We start from the raw sequence: 16,987 nt of genomic DNA on the forward strand, positions 1-16,987 counted from the left end.
GAATGATAAATAAAATTTGATGCCATATAGTTGCATGATCATCAGCATTATGTTTTAAAACATTGAGTTTTTTAAACATCGTTTTAATATAAATTTTATATTTATATGTTACAGAATCAACGTAGCTACGTGGCAGATATAATTCCGCTATTGCGCATCGGTGTCGGTGAGTGATGAATTAATATATTTATTGAGGTAACGGATGTATGGTAACTTATTAAATATATATTCTATACATCTAGATAAAGGTATGAAATTTGTTAACAATATAAAGAACTTATAAGTATATAGCATTCTATACATCCGTTGCCTTAAAATGGGTCAGTTACAACAGTTTAGGATAAGTTTAATTCTGGATGCTTCTTTATTATTGTATTTATTATGCATTTATTAATTAATTTACTTTGCGTACGAGAATGTAAATACTCGTATAAAAATTGCATAAAATAATTTTTTACAAATATAAAATATAAAGAAAATAAAAGGTAGAAAACAAATAAAGGTTTAACAATTAAAATGTTAAATTTTTTAAATTAATTGCTCTAATTTTTAAGTTTACTAATGGTATTTATGTCTCGTGATTAACAAATAGAAAGTACAAAATATTTGTATAATTTTATACATATAAAAAATTATATAAATATTTTATACTTTCTATTTGTTGATCACAAGATATAAATACGATTTGTAAACTTAAATAAGAACAGTAAATTTAAAAGATTTATAATAAAATTATATATATATATATATATATAAAATATACATATATAAAAAAAAATATATATATAAAGGTTTAACGATTAAAATCTTTTTAATTTACTGCTTTTATTTAAGTTTACATGGTATTGATATTTCGTGTGATCAATAAATAGAAAGTATAAAATATGTGTATTATTCCTTTCCTAAATATTTATCCAGAGTTAAACTTTATATAAGTTAGTGCAAAAAAGCGATATATATATATATATATATATATATATATATATATATATATATATATATATCGCATAATATATTTCATTAAATTTGTTGATCTAGCTTTTTCATAAAGATACATGCTTACATTAATTATTATTACTTATTTTAACGCATTGACTTTAGCCTAAACTGTTGTAGCTTATTCATATATAGTGATTGATAATAACTGGATTTTATACCAGTTAAAGTAGTAATGTAATTGGCGTGAGATCCAATATATATTTTGTTTTATAAAATAGAAGATTTTTTTTAGTAATAATTTTTGAGTCAATCAGTTCACACATCACTTAAAATAATTGTAAAATAATATATTATACGAAAAATAATTTTAATAATTTACAAACTATAATGATATTTTTATCAATTCTAATTGTGTGGGGAAATTTATTACCCTTTCCGGATCTTACGTCATTTATCTGAATTTCTCATCTCTGCATGCTTTTGAGATGAGATTCAGCAACGAATTGTTCGAATCGATGAAAATACTCATATGGGCCTTAGATTCTGTTGAATGGCGCGTCTAGCAATTTTCATTCATTTATTTTTAAATTAAAATTTTATTGTTCATATTATACAGTTTATATATTTAAAAGTTTAATATACATATATATATATATATATATATATATATATATATTATAATCGCGATCGAATTAAAACATTGTGGACGTAAAAATTTTTTTCAAATTTAAATTTGTTTCTAATCGGATATTTATTTTAATTACCGGATATATATTTATAAATGCGAAATTAATTTATGTGCTAATGAAATTATTATTGTTGTTGTTAATTGTTAATTTCATATTTAATTGATTTAAATATTGTGATGGCCTCTTCGCGACGCGTTCGTGTTTCGCGCATCGTACAAAAGCGTAAAACCTTACGCTTAGTGTCGATGATGATTAGCCGGCAGCAGAAGGAGTATTCCTCCTTGCGATATCTGACTGTATGAAGTCAGAATACGGCCAAGTGCTACAAAAGGTGAGTCTGGCCAGAAGAAAGAAGACGAAGAGGATCAAGGTAGGTTGGTGTATAACATCAATCAATTTGTAAGAGGTACATGGTAATGGTAAGGTTTTCTTGTCTTCCTAAAAAGGGCATGAAAAAATAGATATAGCTAGAAACAAATGTAAAAATGTTTCTCTATACAAAAATAGATTTGAAAACATTTAAAAACGTAATAATTTTAAGCAAAAAATATGAAATTAAGTGAGAAATATATTACAATATTATTCTTGTGTAAATATTTTTCTTAAAAAAAAGTAATGATATCACAAAGTTGTGCCAATTAAAAAAAATTTATCAATTAAAACTTTTTCATTTTATATACTAATATGCTTTAATATTAATTTTCTTCTTTCTACCCAAATCCTGATAAAATATCTTTCACGTCACTAAACCAAATGCACGTGCGTCCTGCCGCGGTTCTTCACGTTTTTTAGCGTTGTATGTATGCAATGTACATGCGGTCGGCATATCATCGTCCGTGCGGCGCGTCCATCCGTCAAGGTAATCGCGCAGGCACGAGACGCGCGAACGCAAATTGGAAACGTGAGGAGAAAGTGCCGGAGTCGCCTCGTTTACGGCGATTTGCACCGGCTTCGAGTGCTCGTTTGTTCGTTCGTTCGTTCGTTCGTTCGCGTCAACCCCTACATACCCGACGTCGACGTCGGCGTCGACGTCGTCGAGTCACGATCGACGTCGTAACACCATGCCGGAAGAATGACGAAAGGTGTTCGTTCAGAGAATGTCGACGACCCTGGCCAATAAGTGCGCGGAAAGTCGCGATGAATTGTCGGAGCGGAAACGGGGATTGCTAGTAGTATCTTTATGTATGTTAATATGCGACTCTTAACGCTTTAATGCTCGATTACGTCCGTTGCTCATTCAAAAGCCCGGCTGTTGAGAGGAATGATCAATCCCGAAGTAATACCTTACACAATATTTGCTAAAAGTTCTCGTGTAAATCTTTTAGAAATAAAATAACGATCGAAAAAACATATTTTAATCCTCAAATTCGTAATACATGATGTTTAATGCTTCTATGTTTTTCATGTGAAAGTATACAAGAACGATATTTTACATTTTAATAATATCTAGTAGTTTCTAACTTTGAAGCAAAAAATGACATCCACTTTGTGTTGATAAACCTGCTATTTAATGTCTACATTAAAATTTTATATTCTTTAGATAATAAAAGAAAGAAAGAAATTTAATAGTTTTTCTACGTGCTTTTTAAAGGTTTACATAAAATAATGGAACAATGATCAACTGGCGCAGCACGATACAATACAGAGGGAATTTAATGCTCTTTCCCGTTCATTCTTCCTACCAATAATTCTGCTCGTCGGCGCAATTTAGGAAATCCCCGGAAGCGTCCCATTTGGAAACCCACCGTCGCTCGAGAATCCCGCGCGACCGCTCGTTTCGCGACACGCATTCTCAAAACCAGCGTGCCGCTAAACCAGAAATCGTATTTGCTTATCGATTCGATTGTAGAGCAGACTACAATCGCCACAAATCACTCTTGCGAAACGCTCGCCACCGCGTCAATAACAAAAACGCGTAGACAGACTAATGCGTTGAATCTGCTCGCGATACCGATTGTTAACCCGCGAGTGTCGCGCGTCATGAAACATCGCCACCGTTGTATGTACATGTCTGAGGGCAGCGGCACAATGTTTCCGGAGATAACCGTGACGTTTTCAAACTGCATCATGAAACACGAAAAATGCAGGTCGACGAACATATACGCCACTCCGTGATAATCGTCGCTTTAAATTAAAGCGGAAAATAGGAAGTGTTAAAAAGGAAGCGGCAAACGTTTGCCATTTTAAATTAAAAAATTGTCCCATCGTCGCTTGTGAAAATTGTGCATACACATAACTCTCGATGCATGTACGTACGTGCTCGAGAAATATAGCACAAATTATTGAATGCTCCGGTTGTATCAAGGACCCGCGTTGAGAGAGAAAGAGACAGAATGGCACTAAAACTACAGTTGCAACGATACGCGAGCTCATACACATACAGGAGTAATGGCGCGGGATTTTTTTTGGCGCGTCGCGGCGTCCAGCACCAGGCGGTATCAGGCGGGGCCCCTGATGGTCTCGCGTAACGCGATAGTTTCGATGGCGATGAACGAGCCACGAAGCGTTCTCGCCACAGTCGTTTCCACAGCGAAAATACGCGGATGGAACCCGACAATCAGCGGGCTCTTCGCGCCAGTTACGAGCCAATCTTTTTCGTTTGTCGGGGCAATTCGATGATTAAAACGTATTCCAGCCGAAGGTGAAGGGCTCGGGGTGCTGTTACAGGGGTATAATAGCTCCAACGCACAGAACGTCAAACGCGCGGATTTGATTGGCGTTTCAGGTTGCCCTGGCGTTCGACGTTTATGTCGAAAATGAAAAGTTCGCGCCGGCGGACTCGCGTGTCATAGTGTTAGCTTATCAATTGCAGCACAATTCATCTTCGTTTATCCAACATCCTCAGGAAAATTGACGATCCGCCAGATTCTCGCGCTTTCCGCCATCGATAAGGTCGTTTATTAAATCCCGCAGTTAATCTTTCCCTAACGAAAATTTCACCGAACACCATTTCCTTCTTCTCTCGCGATTCAGAATAAAATAATAAAAATTCAATAATAAAAGATTTCATTCGCGATGGACGTTCTGCGTGCGTCAGTTCTCTGAAGAGACCGCGGCGTAGGAGTATCGTTATTGCGCTTGCGTTACGATGTAATCCAGTTGTAACGCGATGTCTCATCTCGCGTAACAACTCGCGTAGCGTCGGCCGCCACGTTTGGATTTAAATTCACTGCAACTCTATCTCAGCACGTATTTTCGGAGACAATAGCGCGAGCTCGCGTGCGTAGTACGTACGCCGAGCGCGATACGTTGTGTCCACGAATTAACGACTTTCTGACTGCGCTCACGTGGCCTGAGTGCGAATTCTCGTGACGGACGTCGCGTCGCACGTTCGCCGTTCCATCTACGAGTAATTTCACTTGTAAGTGAAATACCTCGGATTCATAATTTCTTATATAAAGTTAAAATGTGCTTGTGTCTTTATAAAATTTTTTATTATAACTTATACTTTCTGCTTTAAAAGTGACAAAATTACATTAAACTAGAAAATAAGAACTACGAGATTTTTGTTATATTTGTATGGACTGTATCATATTCAGTTTTTTAAGTATTAACTGATCTTCTACTCCGATTAATTTATTCGCTATATAACACTTATTATTTCGCCATGTTGGCGGATTGTACCACACGCTATTTCGTGCCAAATTAACAATATCAAATTAATTAAGCTAATACTGCTTGCACTGATAATTGAAGTGATGCAACATAATTAACATAATGTTATGAAACAGCAGAGGGATCAAAATTTCGTAATATGTGCTCCACAGGCGAATCAGTATAAGTACGAATGAAAGATCCCCTGCGGTGGATCCGCTCTGCATTCGGATTGTCTTTTCCGACAATAATGCGTCGTTCGAAATATAACTAGTAGTTGCAGCGACATTAATAACCGAAGAAATTTCATTGGGATGCGAATCGAATCGGGTCGCGGAATATTCTCAGGAAGCGCGATCGAACTTACGTTGTTAAAGCGCGATAAACCGACAGAGCGGAAACGCCGACTTCTCCTACACGTTGCGAGCAACGAGTTCGAGAGGATAATAGTGGGCACACGTCACCATAAGCAGAAATGATTACGAGTAAACTGCGAGCTCGCACGTACAGCACGTTATATATTTCAACGGCGGGCCTCATGAACTCCGGGAGCGCAAAAAGTAATAGCTGAAGAAATCATGTTAAATTTCAATCTTTTAACGAAATGAAAGTTCAATGTAATTGATAACAACAATATTTACATAAAGATTTACATAGTTTAGGTACATATCGCAAAAAAAAATAAAAACTAACAAAATATTTTTTTTTATTTTTTATTTTTTAGAAAAATATTCGTTTATTCATTTTTTCGCGCAGTTTCACGCATCGATGAAGATGTTCGTTATTCCTCGCGACATATGGTGCACGCGTCATCCCGTCACGGAACGAGATGATTGCTGGCGCATGCTCGCGACGATAGGTTCGCACGATAATTCTCACATCGAGCCTCCCGCATAAGCCTCCCGCGGCTCGTCCGGCGGGATCGCATGGTCGCCGGTCATTGTATCTGTATACCCTCCGGACCCTCACCCTTCCTAGACCGCCTTTCCCGGACCGACAATCGACGCGGCATGGTGCAGCGCCCGACGGCTTCGTGTTAGCTCATTATCTTAATCTGCCAGCGGGACAAATAACAGGGTATCGCTCTTCCCGCCTTGGCAGCTGGCAATGCTGTGATATCCGCTAATATCGACTATGATATTTGAATGCTTTAACGTGGAAATTATCCGATTACTATTTTGAAAATATTATTATTGCTCGATATTGCGACATCGGTATTGATTAGGATAGAAATACAATAAAATTTAGGAAGGAATTAGATATAAAATACGTAAAGATCTCGATGAATATCAAAATAATAATTAATAATAACTAAACGGGAGAGATAAATACAGAATTGAGAATACTGATCGTATAAAACAAAAAATAATACATTTAAAGACAATCTTATAAATATATATAGTATATCGAAATTTTACTGGTAATATTTGACCTAAAATATTGATGTCTGATAGCGGAAAATGACGTCACGCGTGGTATATCGAGGAAAAGGGATAAGATCATGCTTTACAACTGCAAGACACAAGGGAATTTCCTGTCCCTCGAAGTCAACCCTGTACGCAATCGACTTTGCTCCCCTTTTCGTGCGCGGTATTGTTTACTGTCAACCTCGTTTCGGGGGCCGCGATGCTGTTACCCCTCACTCTGACCAGCCCCTTCGTCGATCGAACGGATCCATATGACCGGCTTTAGGGGAGTTAAGCGCCGGGGGGGTAATTGCGGAGTGTTACGAGCGCGATTAATTTGTATTTCTATGGCGTCGTTACTCGTAGATGAATTGCTATCTGCAATGGGTGGACAGCTCGAACTTTATTGAGTCCAATGTGAATTGCAATCCTTAATTCTTATTTCCTTCAGAATTAGATTCGTCGTGAATCATACAATGTCGTATATGGATTTTATAGACCTGAGCGATAGTTATACGCGCGACATAATAATGACATAAAATACTAAATCTTAATCTTGTGTAAATAAAACAATTAGTTGAAACAGCCGTGGCATCGGACGTTACGATGGCAGGCACAAACATGCACTCATAAAGTTAATTAGAGACGCTGACATCATGTGTTCATATGTTATCGTACATTCGCTCTCGACTCAGCGTTGCTGTCGGCCGTTTCGCCTCGTTTGTACACCGCACTAACTGGTGTTGTAGTTTGCGTAGGAGTGAGTTAAAGCGTTTAAATGCTTAATTACCGCATTAGGAGTAACCCGCGATATCGCGCGGGATCTTTAATCGCGGCCCATCGGAGCGCGAATTACTTTTGTTTTGCACGCGCTTGGAATAATTGAAGCGTTTACGGGGTGGCGGCGCAAACTCTTGTTTGCGATACAATGGCGGCCCCCAGAAACGTCTAAGTCCAGCGTTAGCACAATAACGAGAGCCCGCATGCTATGATAGGTACGCGTGATAAATTCACGCGCGTTTCACGGCGTCGGTTCTGGCGATTAATTACGCGTAGGTACTCAGTGACGAATCGCCGTTACACCGGCGGATTAAACTACCCTGGAGTGACGATATTCTCAACGAGCGTTACACGCGCGTATCGTATTTGCGAGCGCACCATCGTACGTTTATAAACGTTACAACGAGAATAAATTTTGCATTAGCGCGAGAAGACTCCGAGGAAGGTGGAAGTTTGCACGGCGGTATTACGAGGCTTACCTCTTGTATGATACCGCGGAATCTAGTTATATGGGTTTCTTGTTTAAAAGTAACGTAACTCAAATTTAGAAAATTTTCCTAAAGCAGGAACATCAAACGTGCATCTTACTATCTAATTTTTCTTGGTTTCTGGATTTTAGTTGCCCTAGTTTTAGAATCAGCGGCTTAAATAAGATCTTAGAATTTCCATTTCTGTAAAAAAAATGGTACAAAGCATTCCTAAAATTTTTGATATTCTTTTTAGAATAGCTAACGCACCGATTTGTATTCTTGGACTCGATCCTTTTCTCAAAATTACCGATTTCTTTTAAAACCGCTCTTAAAATAAACGTTTCTGCCCTACGATGACATTGCCATTGTTCCGCGACTGTTCCTCGCGGTATCATGGAGGGCTTAATCGCCACTTGGGTGGGAGACGACAATCGCCGTCGGATGCACCCGGCTACGTTCCCAAGCTAAACGTTTCCTCGACCACACGAACTCCGTTTTCTCCGTTGACGATCCCGCGGAAAATGGAGAACGGACACAATTCCCTCACGGTCCGTCTGCCCGGCGCAAAATGTCTGAAGTCCGAATTCGTACTCGAATTCGCCGGATCCTCTCGGTACACCGCCACATGCCACCACGTGCATTCTGCGCCGTGGTACGCTACACGGTGCGGTGCGGCCCTTATACGGTGTGTCATTTTCTAAAAGGACGTCCATCGGTCAGCATTGTCCCCAGGGTTGCGGTTAATCCGGTCCGTTGGCCGCGGTCGCGGTCGCGGTCGTTGCGAGCGGTCGCGGATGCGTTGCGCGAGGGAGGATGAGGACAGAGGAGGAGGCGAAGGAGAGTCCGGAGGCAGCAATGGCGACGGGGGGATGAGGAGGACGTGGAGGATGAGGCGGAGGTGGAGAAGGAGGACCAGGAGAGCGGGCGAGCGCAAGCGCCTGTCCGATCGATGCCCGTCTCCCGCGTATAAAGCTCTCGTCCTCGGGGGGCGCGCGACAGTTGGCGTTCCGCATCCGGAACATGCATCGCGCCGCGTGCCGATCGCGCCGGGAACATCTCGCTGTAGTCGTCGTCGTCGTCGTCGTCGTCGTCGCCGTCGTCGCCGCTGTTAGTGTGACCCACGTCAACAGCGTTACCCATCGCGAGTACAACCGTCGTCGTCCGACTCCAATCAAACTGCGATCGAGCGCGTTGTTCTCGAATATCGCCAAAGAGCGACGTATCCTTCTCGAGTTTCGTCGGTTGCTGGATCGACGCAGAACATTTGTAAAAACACGAATTCCTTGTCTCTTGATCGATAAGGAAGAGACGACGAACGCAACTTTGGATCGACAACGCCGTTTCGTCTCACCGCAAGGACTTCCTTTCTGAAGTCTTCCTTTCGACGCGATTCTTGATCTCGGAGCGAAGAATGAAGTTCGGAGTAACGTGCGTCAGTTAATGATCGAACGGCATCTGGCACAAGCGACGTCGCCGTCGGCGGAAAGAAAGCGCCGATTGCGACGAGCGATTTCTCGAGATATTCATCATCATCGCGTGGACGAATAATTACTCTCAAAGTCTCAATCGCGCTATTTCAGACAGACCGCGGGATATTCCTTCCCTCGATCGACAAGTCATTCTCGGGAATCAAGCCGTCTTTGACTTCGTGACGTCCTCTGGATTCGCGACGTTTCTCGTGAACGACCTCGATGTGAGACCCCGAAGTGAAGCGGTCGCGCCGGGAGAAATCGGGAACCCGGGTTCGGCGCTGGGAGCCGCTTCGTTGCTGGATCGTATCTGGGGACGCGTCACCGACATTCATCTCGCGCGGGACCCGTCATCCGGGCAGGCGACGTCAGATCGGCGGTCGTTCGATCGTCCGGCGGACGTCTCGGCCGTCGCGCGAAGAACCGGCGGCGTCAGGCGGAGACGTAGGGGCGGCGGGAGAGGAGCAGGCGGAGGTAGAGGAGGTGGCGGTGGTGCTGGTGCTGCTGGTGGCGGCGGCGGTGGTGCAGGAGGAAGGCCCGCGGACGTGCAACAAGTTAAGAGGCCGCCGCCGTCGACGTCGCTGTCGCCGCCAGCGGCACGATGTGACATGGATATCCTCGCCGTAGCCTGCGCCCTCGTCGCGACGGCACTCTACTGCAACACCCTGCAAGCGGGTTTCGTCTACGATGACCGGTGAGTGAGGAGTCTTCCCTCTTTTTTCACCGGCATTGAGATCCTGGATGCGAGCAGGAACGAATGCCTAACATTTTCAGATTTGCAATGCTATCGTAAAGGTTTGAAATTGATGTGAGTTAATATCTCGATGCTGTCGACACGCGGAATTGACATCTATATTCATCCGTGATGATAAAAATGCCACGATCAGCGTGATATATCGTCAAAAATTGTCCTCATCGAAATTATATCATTTTCAACGTTGTTTTGATTACCAGATTTTGATCCGGAAGTTTGAGAGCTTCCAGGAAGTCTCAATCTAGGGCTTTTCCTGACAGAAGTTGCTTTAAGACTAGGTCGACAAGCAGCCGGTGACACACTTGGTGAGGTTGCGTGACGAGATTCGTCGGATTAGAACACAGTGCCGCGAAAGTTTCGAGGGCGATATTCGTGAACGATAATTCGCCATCGCGTAGCGATAGCGGGAGGGCTTTGATTTGATTTGGGGGAAGCTTGGTCAGCGCGATACTCAGAGTTGTTGATAGCTTATCGAGGCTTATCTTCTTGCGTTGGACAAATGCGACTTAAAGCACAAGTGGATTCAATTCGTTCTCACATAACACGATCTGTCACTCGACTTCATTTAATCTCTAAAGGGTCGGAAAACTTTATGCTGCCTGTAAGGTCATTTCTCCTAAACGTTAATTATTAATTAAAATTTAACTGACTCTCTCTCTCTCTCTCTCTTTCTCTTTCTATCTCCTCCGAAATATCTAGACAAGAGACGCAAAATTAGTTAAACGCCATTCAACTTGAACTAACATTCACAATCTGGAGTAATAGTTTCGCGGCAAGACATATCGAAAAAACTAGAAATTATTTCTAAGATTAAATTTTTCGGTTTCTGCAAATATATACATTTCAAGTCTTTAAAAGTCATAGGTTTAAGCCAGACTCGCTTGATCGAATATCGTTAATTATGCCGACGGGCCCCATCATCCGTCATCCAGGGACGAGAAAAAATTCTTGTCGGCACGTTTTCGAAGGGCGATGAATGTCGCTCGTAAGGACTCGAGTTTTCCGTGAATATTACTCATACCCGGGGTATGATATACGATAGATGACATTCCTCGCGATATTTCAGCCGTCACTCCCGCGCCGCGCGAAATTGTTTCTGCACTGCCACCGGCTCGATATCTACCGCACCGCTATGGAAAACAAATAGGCACGAGCCGGAGTAATCGCAGCAAACTGTGCACCGTATCGTTTGTCCGTTATTTCGCTTCTCCTCTCGGATCAATAAGACTGCGTTAGGATTTGCACGGCGCTCTCGCGTCAATCGGCTCGAAATTCTCGCCATCCGACGCGACGGCTTAATCTTTCGCCAGCGCGTCATACGCTCCTTGAACAGATGTTTCGCAGTTTCGCCCAATATCGGGCATTAAGGCGCAAGCTCATTTTACCGCTCGCGCAAAAAAGCGCTGTAAAGTAACAAATTTTAATTTTACATCGAAAAGAAAATTGTTTATATTATCGGAAAAATACCTGCTATTCGTGTATATATAAAGTGCCGTTGCGTTAAAAGAATTTCATTTCTTAAAAGCTTTCCATTTTTCACACACAGAAGTAAGAATTAATTAATCTTTAGACGGTGAAAAATGTTGCCTTTTCTCTTGTTGTATACATTTAATCAAAGCTTGAGCTTTCTGCTCAAAGAGCGGACTTATTGAGCAAAATAATTACAATATTATAGTTTCAAACCGTTTCAAACAGACGTACAGACGATCAGATTACGAAAAGGGTTAACGCGCGCGCAGTTCGGTCACTTGCGAGGCAAAAGGCGATTTCCTCGCCGACATCACCAACGATTCGCGACATCTTTCGAAATCGTTTGCGAGCCGTATCTCGAGCCGTCGATATAACACCGCCGAAATACTCGGAGCGCGGAATTGGTGCGCGCGGTCATATAATCCAAAGTTACTCGCACGATAAGAGCTCTTGATCCGGGGCTCTCGAATTCTATGACACTGAATCCCCTAATTGAGTATCTCGTAATCTCCCGAACATCGTGGCCAAAACTCGATCGCGCCGCGCGCTTCAGGCTACTGGAGGCTCGGCATCGAGATACCGTAAGACGGTATCGAATTGTACCAGAAGGGATAATTATGTTCTATGCAGTTTATGCCGAACAAACATTGTTGCGTCAGTCATTACCCTAAAAAGTAAAACTTGGATTTTTTCGCGATTTCGATACTCAAAGAAAGATATAAATTTAAGTAATTTATTCGTAAATGTGTAATTAATTTTTATTTTAGCAATTTCTATATCAGCAATGTTTATGTATGCGATTCAGTTGGATTGTATTTTATAATCATATTTTCTACCGGGTACGCGTGCAACTCCATTTCTATTTTGCCTTTATGCGTTTACCTTGCACTTCGACAGCTCGTAATTGGCGACCCCTACTGTTATTAGAAGGCGAAATACGCTAGGTGCGAGAGCCTTCCGATGAATTGAAAACAAGTCGACGTTATTTACACGACTGATGTTTGAAAAACCTGGCTGCGCTTCCGTCGATCACTTCCACCGCGCGCTCGAGTGATTTGTTCACGATTATTGTAGTCCAGTCAAATTAGACAAAAAAAAGGCTTTTGCTCGGAAGTAAAGCGGTATCAATGAAACGCAAAAAACCGCGACAAAATACATTTTTTCCCACTTTCACCGGCTAGAACTCGACAAATATTGATTTTAAGTTAGGGTCTTCAGGAAATGAATTGTAGGGCTTTAAAAGAGCTACAAAATGAGGGGTTAGTAAATCATGTACGGTCAAAATTCGCCGAGTTATTGCAAAAAAACGAAATTTTTCATTCCACCTCCCCCCCTTAAAAACCCATCGGTCCGATTAACCCGACAACTCAGAAATAAGCTCTTCTACATCCCCCCAACAACCCTAAAAAGGTTTTATTGATACCGCTTCACTTCCGAGCTCAAATGTCTAATTTGACTGGACTATTGAAAGCACTGCGCAAATAATCACGTTTGTTTTTCAGACAGGATACAATAAGCTCTCTCTCTCTCTCTTTTTTTCTCTGTCGCAAACTCGTGTCGTTAAAAGCGCCCGCCCGACACGTACAGCACTTACAAAAGTTACCTATCGCCGAATTATTTGCTACCGCAAAACTTTTGCGGGCGCGAAAGCGTAAGTTTCTGGTGTAACTAGCTATAAAGGATTAGTCGCGTTACCGGGTGTAATCTTGCCCGCTGCACGTGTCTCCCGCGGGATCGTGAGTGCTAGTCCGAAACATCTCTCTCGAGTTCGATAGTTTGCAAAGAGTGTTACCTTCGTAGGCTCACGGGGACATTTATTCTTCGTAACCAATTAACACGACACGTTCACGATTTTTCTTCAATTTTGTCGGAATATTAGTTTAAGCTTTAATTTCGAGTGGACTCGAGCCGGTTATTTCGGAAAAGAGATTATCTTTTCTCTGTTAAATTTCGTCTATTAGAAAAAAATTATCTATTTCTTATTAATTTTGCTTAGCTACTTACTCTCATTCGATATTAAGAAAATTGCATCCTAATTGCATTCAATGAATCATAAATGGAAATGCGAAATATGCTTGGCGTATTCTAATGAGAGAAAAGAGAAAATGTTTTAATCAACTATTATCAACTGCAATATCTTTTGATTTATGTAAATTATGTAATGAAGAAATTAGTACAGTAAAAAGTGCTTTTGCTATTATTTTTTCCGTCAATGTTATACGAAATAATTTGAATGTACACAAAGCTCTATAGCGTAATTTACATAGACATTAAATTAAAATGAGACGCTTGTCTAAAACGATATAACGAGTTTTGGAGCGATAGTATCGAAGTATCGCGTGACCGTCGCGCTTTCTTCGCATAAGGAGCATCCGCGCGCGCGACTACTGATTCGGTGCGGTTAATCAATCATTCTGTTTACCTTATCGGCTGCACGAACCAACATTGGGGTTATAAACATTTAGGCGCAGAACGGCACGTGGTGGGTGCGGCGCGGGGAAGAGTGGCTGCCATGAATTAAATTATTCCGGTTCGGGCGTCGAAAATCAACTGTGCCGACCGTTCCGTTGGAAACGCCCAGTACGATTAGTCCGATAATCAAGCGCTTAATTATGAAACGAATTTGGACAGTCGGAGAGAGACGGATAAATAGAAAGAGAAAAAAGGGGAGAGGAAGAGAAAGCGGGAGGAAGGAAGAGAGCCCCGAAGCAAAGGGCGCGGATATCGCCCTTGGTCCCCGGCAGAGCCTTAAAGCTCGGCGCGTAATAACGAAAAACGGTCGTGCGCTCGCACGAGCGTGCGCATTAAGCCGAGATAATTTTTCATCCATATCCGGCCCATTAGCGGCTACCTCGTTCGATGCGACCGCGGAGGCTAAAGCGGCCGATGCGCCCGCCGCCGGTGGCGACCATAATCAAGTCGAGTCCGGTTATTAACGAGAGACCCTGGCCGACTCTCCTCCATCCTCGTCCTTTTTGCCAGCCATTCTCTTTCTCGTTTCCCTTTGCTCTCTCTGTCTTTATCTTTCTCTCTCTCTCTTTCATTTATACCTCTTTTCTCATCCCTTTTTAACGTGACCTAGCAAAATACTCGCTCGCTAACCATGGCGCAACCCTACTATTCTTAGTTCACTTATCAAGTATCGATTTCGAATTCAGTTATTTCAGTACAATAAACCGATTTTACGTGTCAATTTCAAAATTAAATGCTCTCACACAGCTCTATTTTGCAATGATATGCTGATCTCTTTGCCTTGTATTTCCTCATTTCTAGCACATTTTAATTTTCACTTCGTCTAATGCTCTAGAGACTTTAAATAACCTTATCACCTCTCGCTGTTTGACCGAAAATAGAAAAGACCGACGTGAACACGCGCGCGAGAGAAGCGTATTCTGGAAGATTCCGGCTATTTTATTCTGACCGTAGGTTTTGCGCAGAGTTTACCGTTGTCGTGAGTTTATTCCGTCCGCGCCGTCGCGCCGCGCCTGAGACTCATAGGATAATAAAGGCCCCGTATTTTACTGCGACGCCTCGGCCACAATGGCCGTGCAAAGAATACGGGACATATTTATTCGGCTAGTTTTTTACTGGCGGCGCCAGGGACTGGGTCGGAAGCAAACGAGAGAAAGGAGGGCAGACCGGGAATAGACAGAGCGCCAAGGCGAAGGAAGAAAAGCCGAAACGCGACGAAGTTAGATGGCATCCTCTGGCATCTTGTCGCTCCAACAAATCGCGAAAGGAAAATATCTTACATTAGTTAATATATGCATATGCGCGAATTTACATATATATGTATCTTCATATACGTCTCTGCTACTTATCATTTGTGATTTATAACATTTATTTAATACAATTCTATATACGTTCTTAATTTTTTAATTACGTTTTCGGGCATGTGTCTGTTTTCCAAGTGTGTACGTGCCACTAGAAGATCTTGTTACATAGTTTACGAGCAAACGGAATCTTTTACTACCGAGATGCAAATTAGAGACTTTCAAAGACATATTTCGGTATGCAGATGCGGAAATTTGGAATACACTACCGTTATGCATTGCAAACCTTCGCATCTCCATAACCTGCTTTTGATGGAAATATTAGGTAGCGATTTTCCGTTACCTCGTATTTTATCCAGACATAACGATCCTATATTGTAGGAAACTACTTATTAATTATTACATCTTATTTTTACGTTCACTACAGAGTTCTTTCATTCAATGTTTGCTCTCTCTCTCTCTCTCTCGCTTGCTTCCGACCTGGTTATATTATTCTGTTAGATTTTTATTATTTATTTCGTACAACTATCTTATTTGTAGTTTAAATTTACACTCACAATCAGTTACAAATATTCAATTTATTTTATTTTTTAAAAATATTTTTCTTATTTTTGCTTCGTAAGTTCTGGAGATATATAAATACCAAAACATCAGGAGAAACGTCTTCCTCCGTCTGTTTTCGCGCGTTAGATAGCTAATCTCGCACGTGTATGTTTGCACGTAGATGCAATAGCGCCGATGCTGCAGTTGCATCGAGGACGAGTTCGGAATAAGAAAAGTTGGCGGACGAGGCTTAGCTTGTTCCGTTTCCGCCGGTGAATAATACCGCGGTATTCGGCGAAGGCGCGCCTTCGGTCGCATGAAATGTAAAGCACGGCATTACTATTTCAGTCGGTGCGGTGCATTCAGACTTACTACGATGCACGGTTTCTCAGAGCGTGCGTAAATAATGGACGCGCTCCGGGACACGGCTGCGATGATAAAAGAAAAATTGTGCCTGCAACCCTGAGAGAGAAACGTGCGAGACTATGTTGAGCATCTTCATTATAGAAACTGGCGAAACCGAGTGATCGATCAACGTAAACATCGAGTGATTGATCTGACGAACATTTGGCAAACTTACGCGGTAACTTATTAACGCGTTATAATTATTATGTATATGTCTCAAGAATTTCGCGCACGTTCCCTCGCTCTTTATTTCTTAATCCTTTATTATAAATCTGTCTCTTTGGACGTTAATTAATGATGAAATACAATTTTGGTGCATATGTATAATGCGTGTCTGTCTCTCTTTTATTTATTTTATTATTATATATCTGTTATTTCATACGTATTCCCGATAAAAATATTATAATTATGATTATGATATTGTCAACAAGAATACAATAAAGAGAAAATATCTATTTCATTTGACAACAAAATTCCTGTTTAAAGTTAATAAATGTTATTTCCGTGATTAATTGCTATCGGCAGTAAGAAATTTGGCATTGTTTGCGTATGAAGAGTTTGACAGACCTCTATTAATCTGTACATCAATTTTGTATATTTATTATGTATTTCGCAGCCAGAATATTGCAATCGTGCCAAACACGATTCGGGCAGCATCCAAACGCATCGCAAAAAATTTATATTCCATCGGAACT

General features: G+C 41.4%; 1 protein-coding gene and 1 long non-coding RNA gene across 4 annotated transcripts in view; one reads left to right on the top strand and one right to left on the bottom strand.

The window, feature by feature from the left end:
- LOC143903870 (uncharacterized) overlaps positions 1-16,987 on the bottom strand; it is a 313,718-nt gene that overhangs the window by 49,234 nt on the left and 247,497 nt on the right. The gene's annotated exons all lie outside the window — the stretch shown is intronic.
- The window catches only part of Tmtc2 (Transmembrane O-mannosyltransferase targeting cadherins 2), a 201,413-nt gene continuing 193,303 nt past the window's right edge, over positions 8,878-16,987 (top strand). Inside the window, exon 1 of one of the 2 annotated variants that reach the window (XM_077417853.1) lies at positions 8,878-10,041. In XM_077417853.1, the coding sequence (XP_077273979.1) occupies positions 9,956-10,041 (86 nt within the window). In that variant the 5' untranslated portion in view covers positions 8,878-9,955. The remainder of the gene's footprint in view (positions 10,042-16,987) is intronic. The other variant, XR_013258810.1, reaches the window with a different exon arrangement.

This window comes from Temnothorax americanus, unplaced genomic scaffold, assembly GCF_048541705.1.
Source record: "Temnothorax americanus isolate GAGA-0224 unplaced genomic scaffold, ASM4854170v1 Scaffold5, whole genome shotgun sequence".
In the NCBI taxonomy this organism is placed as follows: domain Eukaryota; kingdom Metazoa; phylum Arthropoda; class Insecta; order Hymenoptera; family Formicidae; genus Temnothorax; species Temnothorax americanus.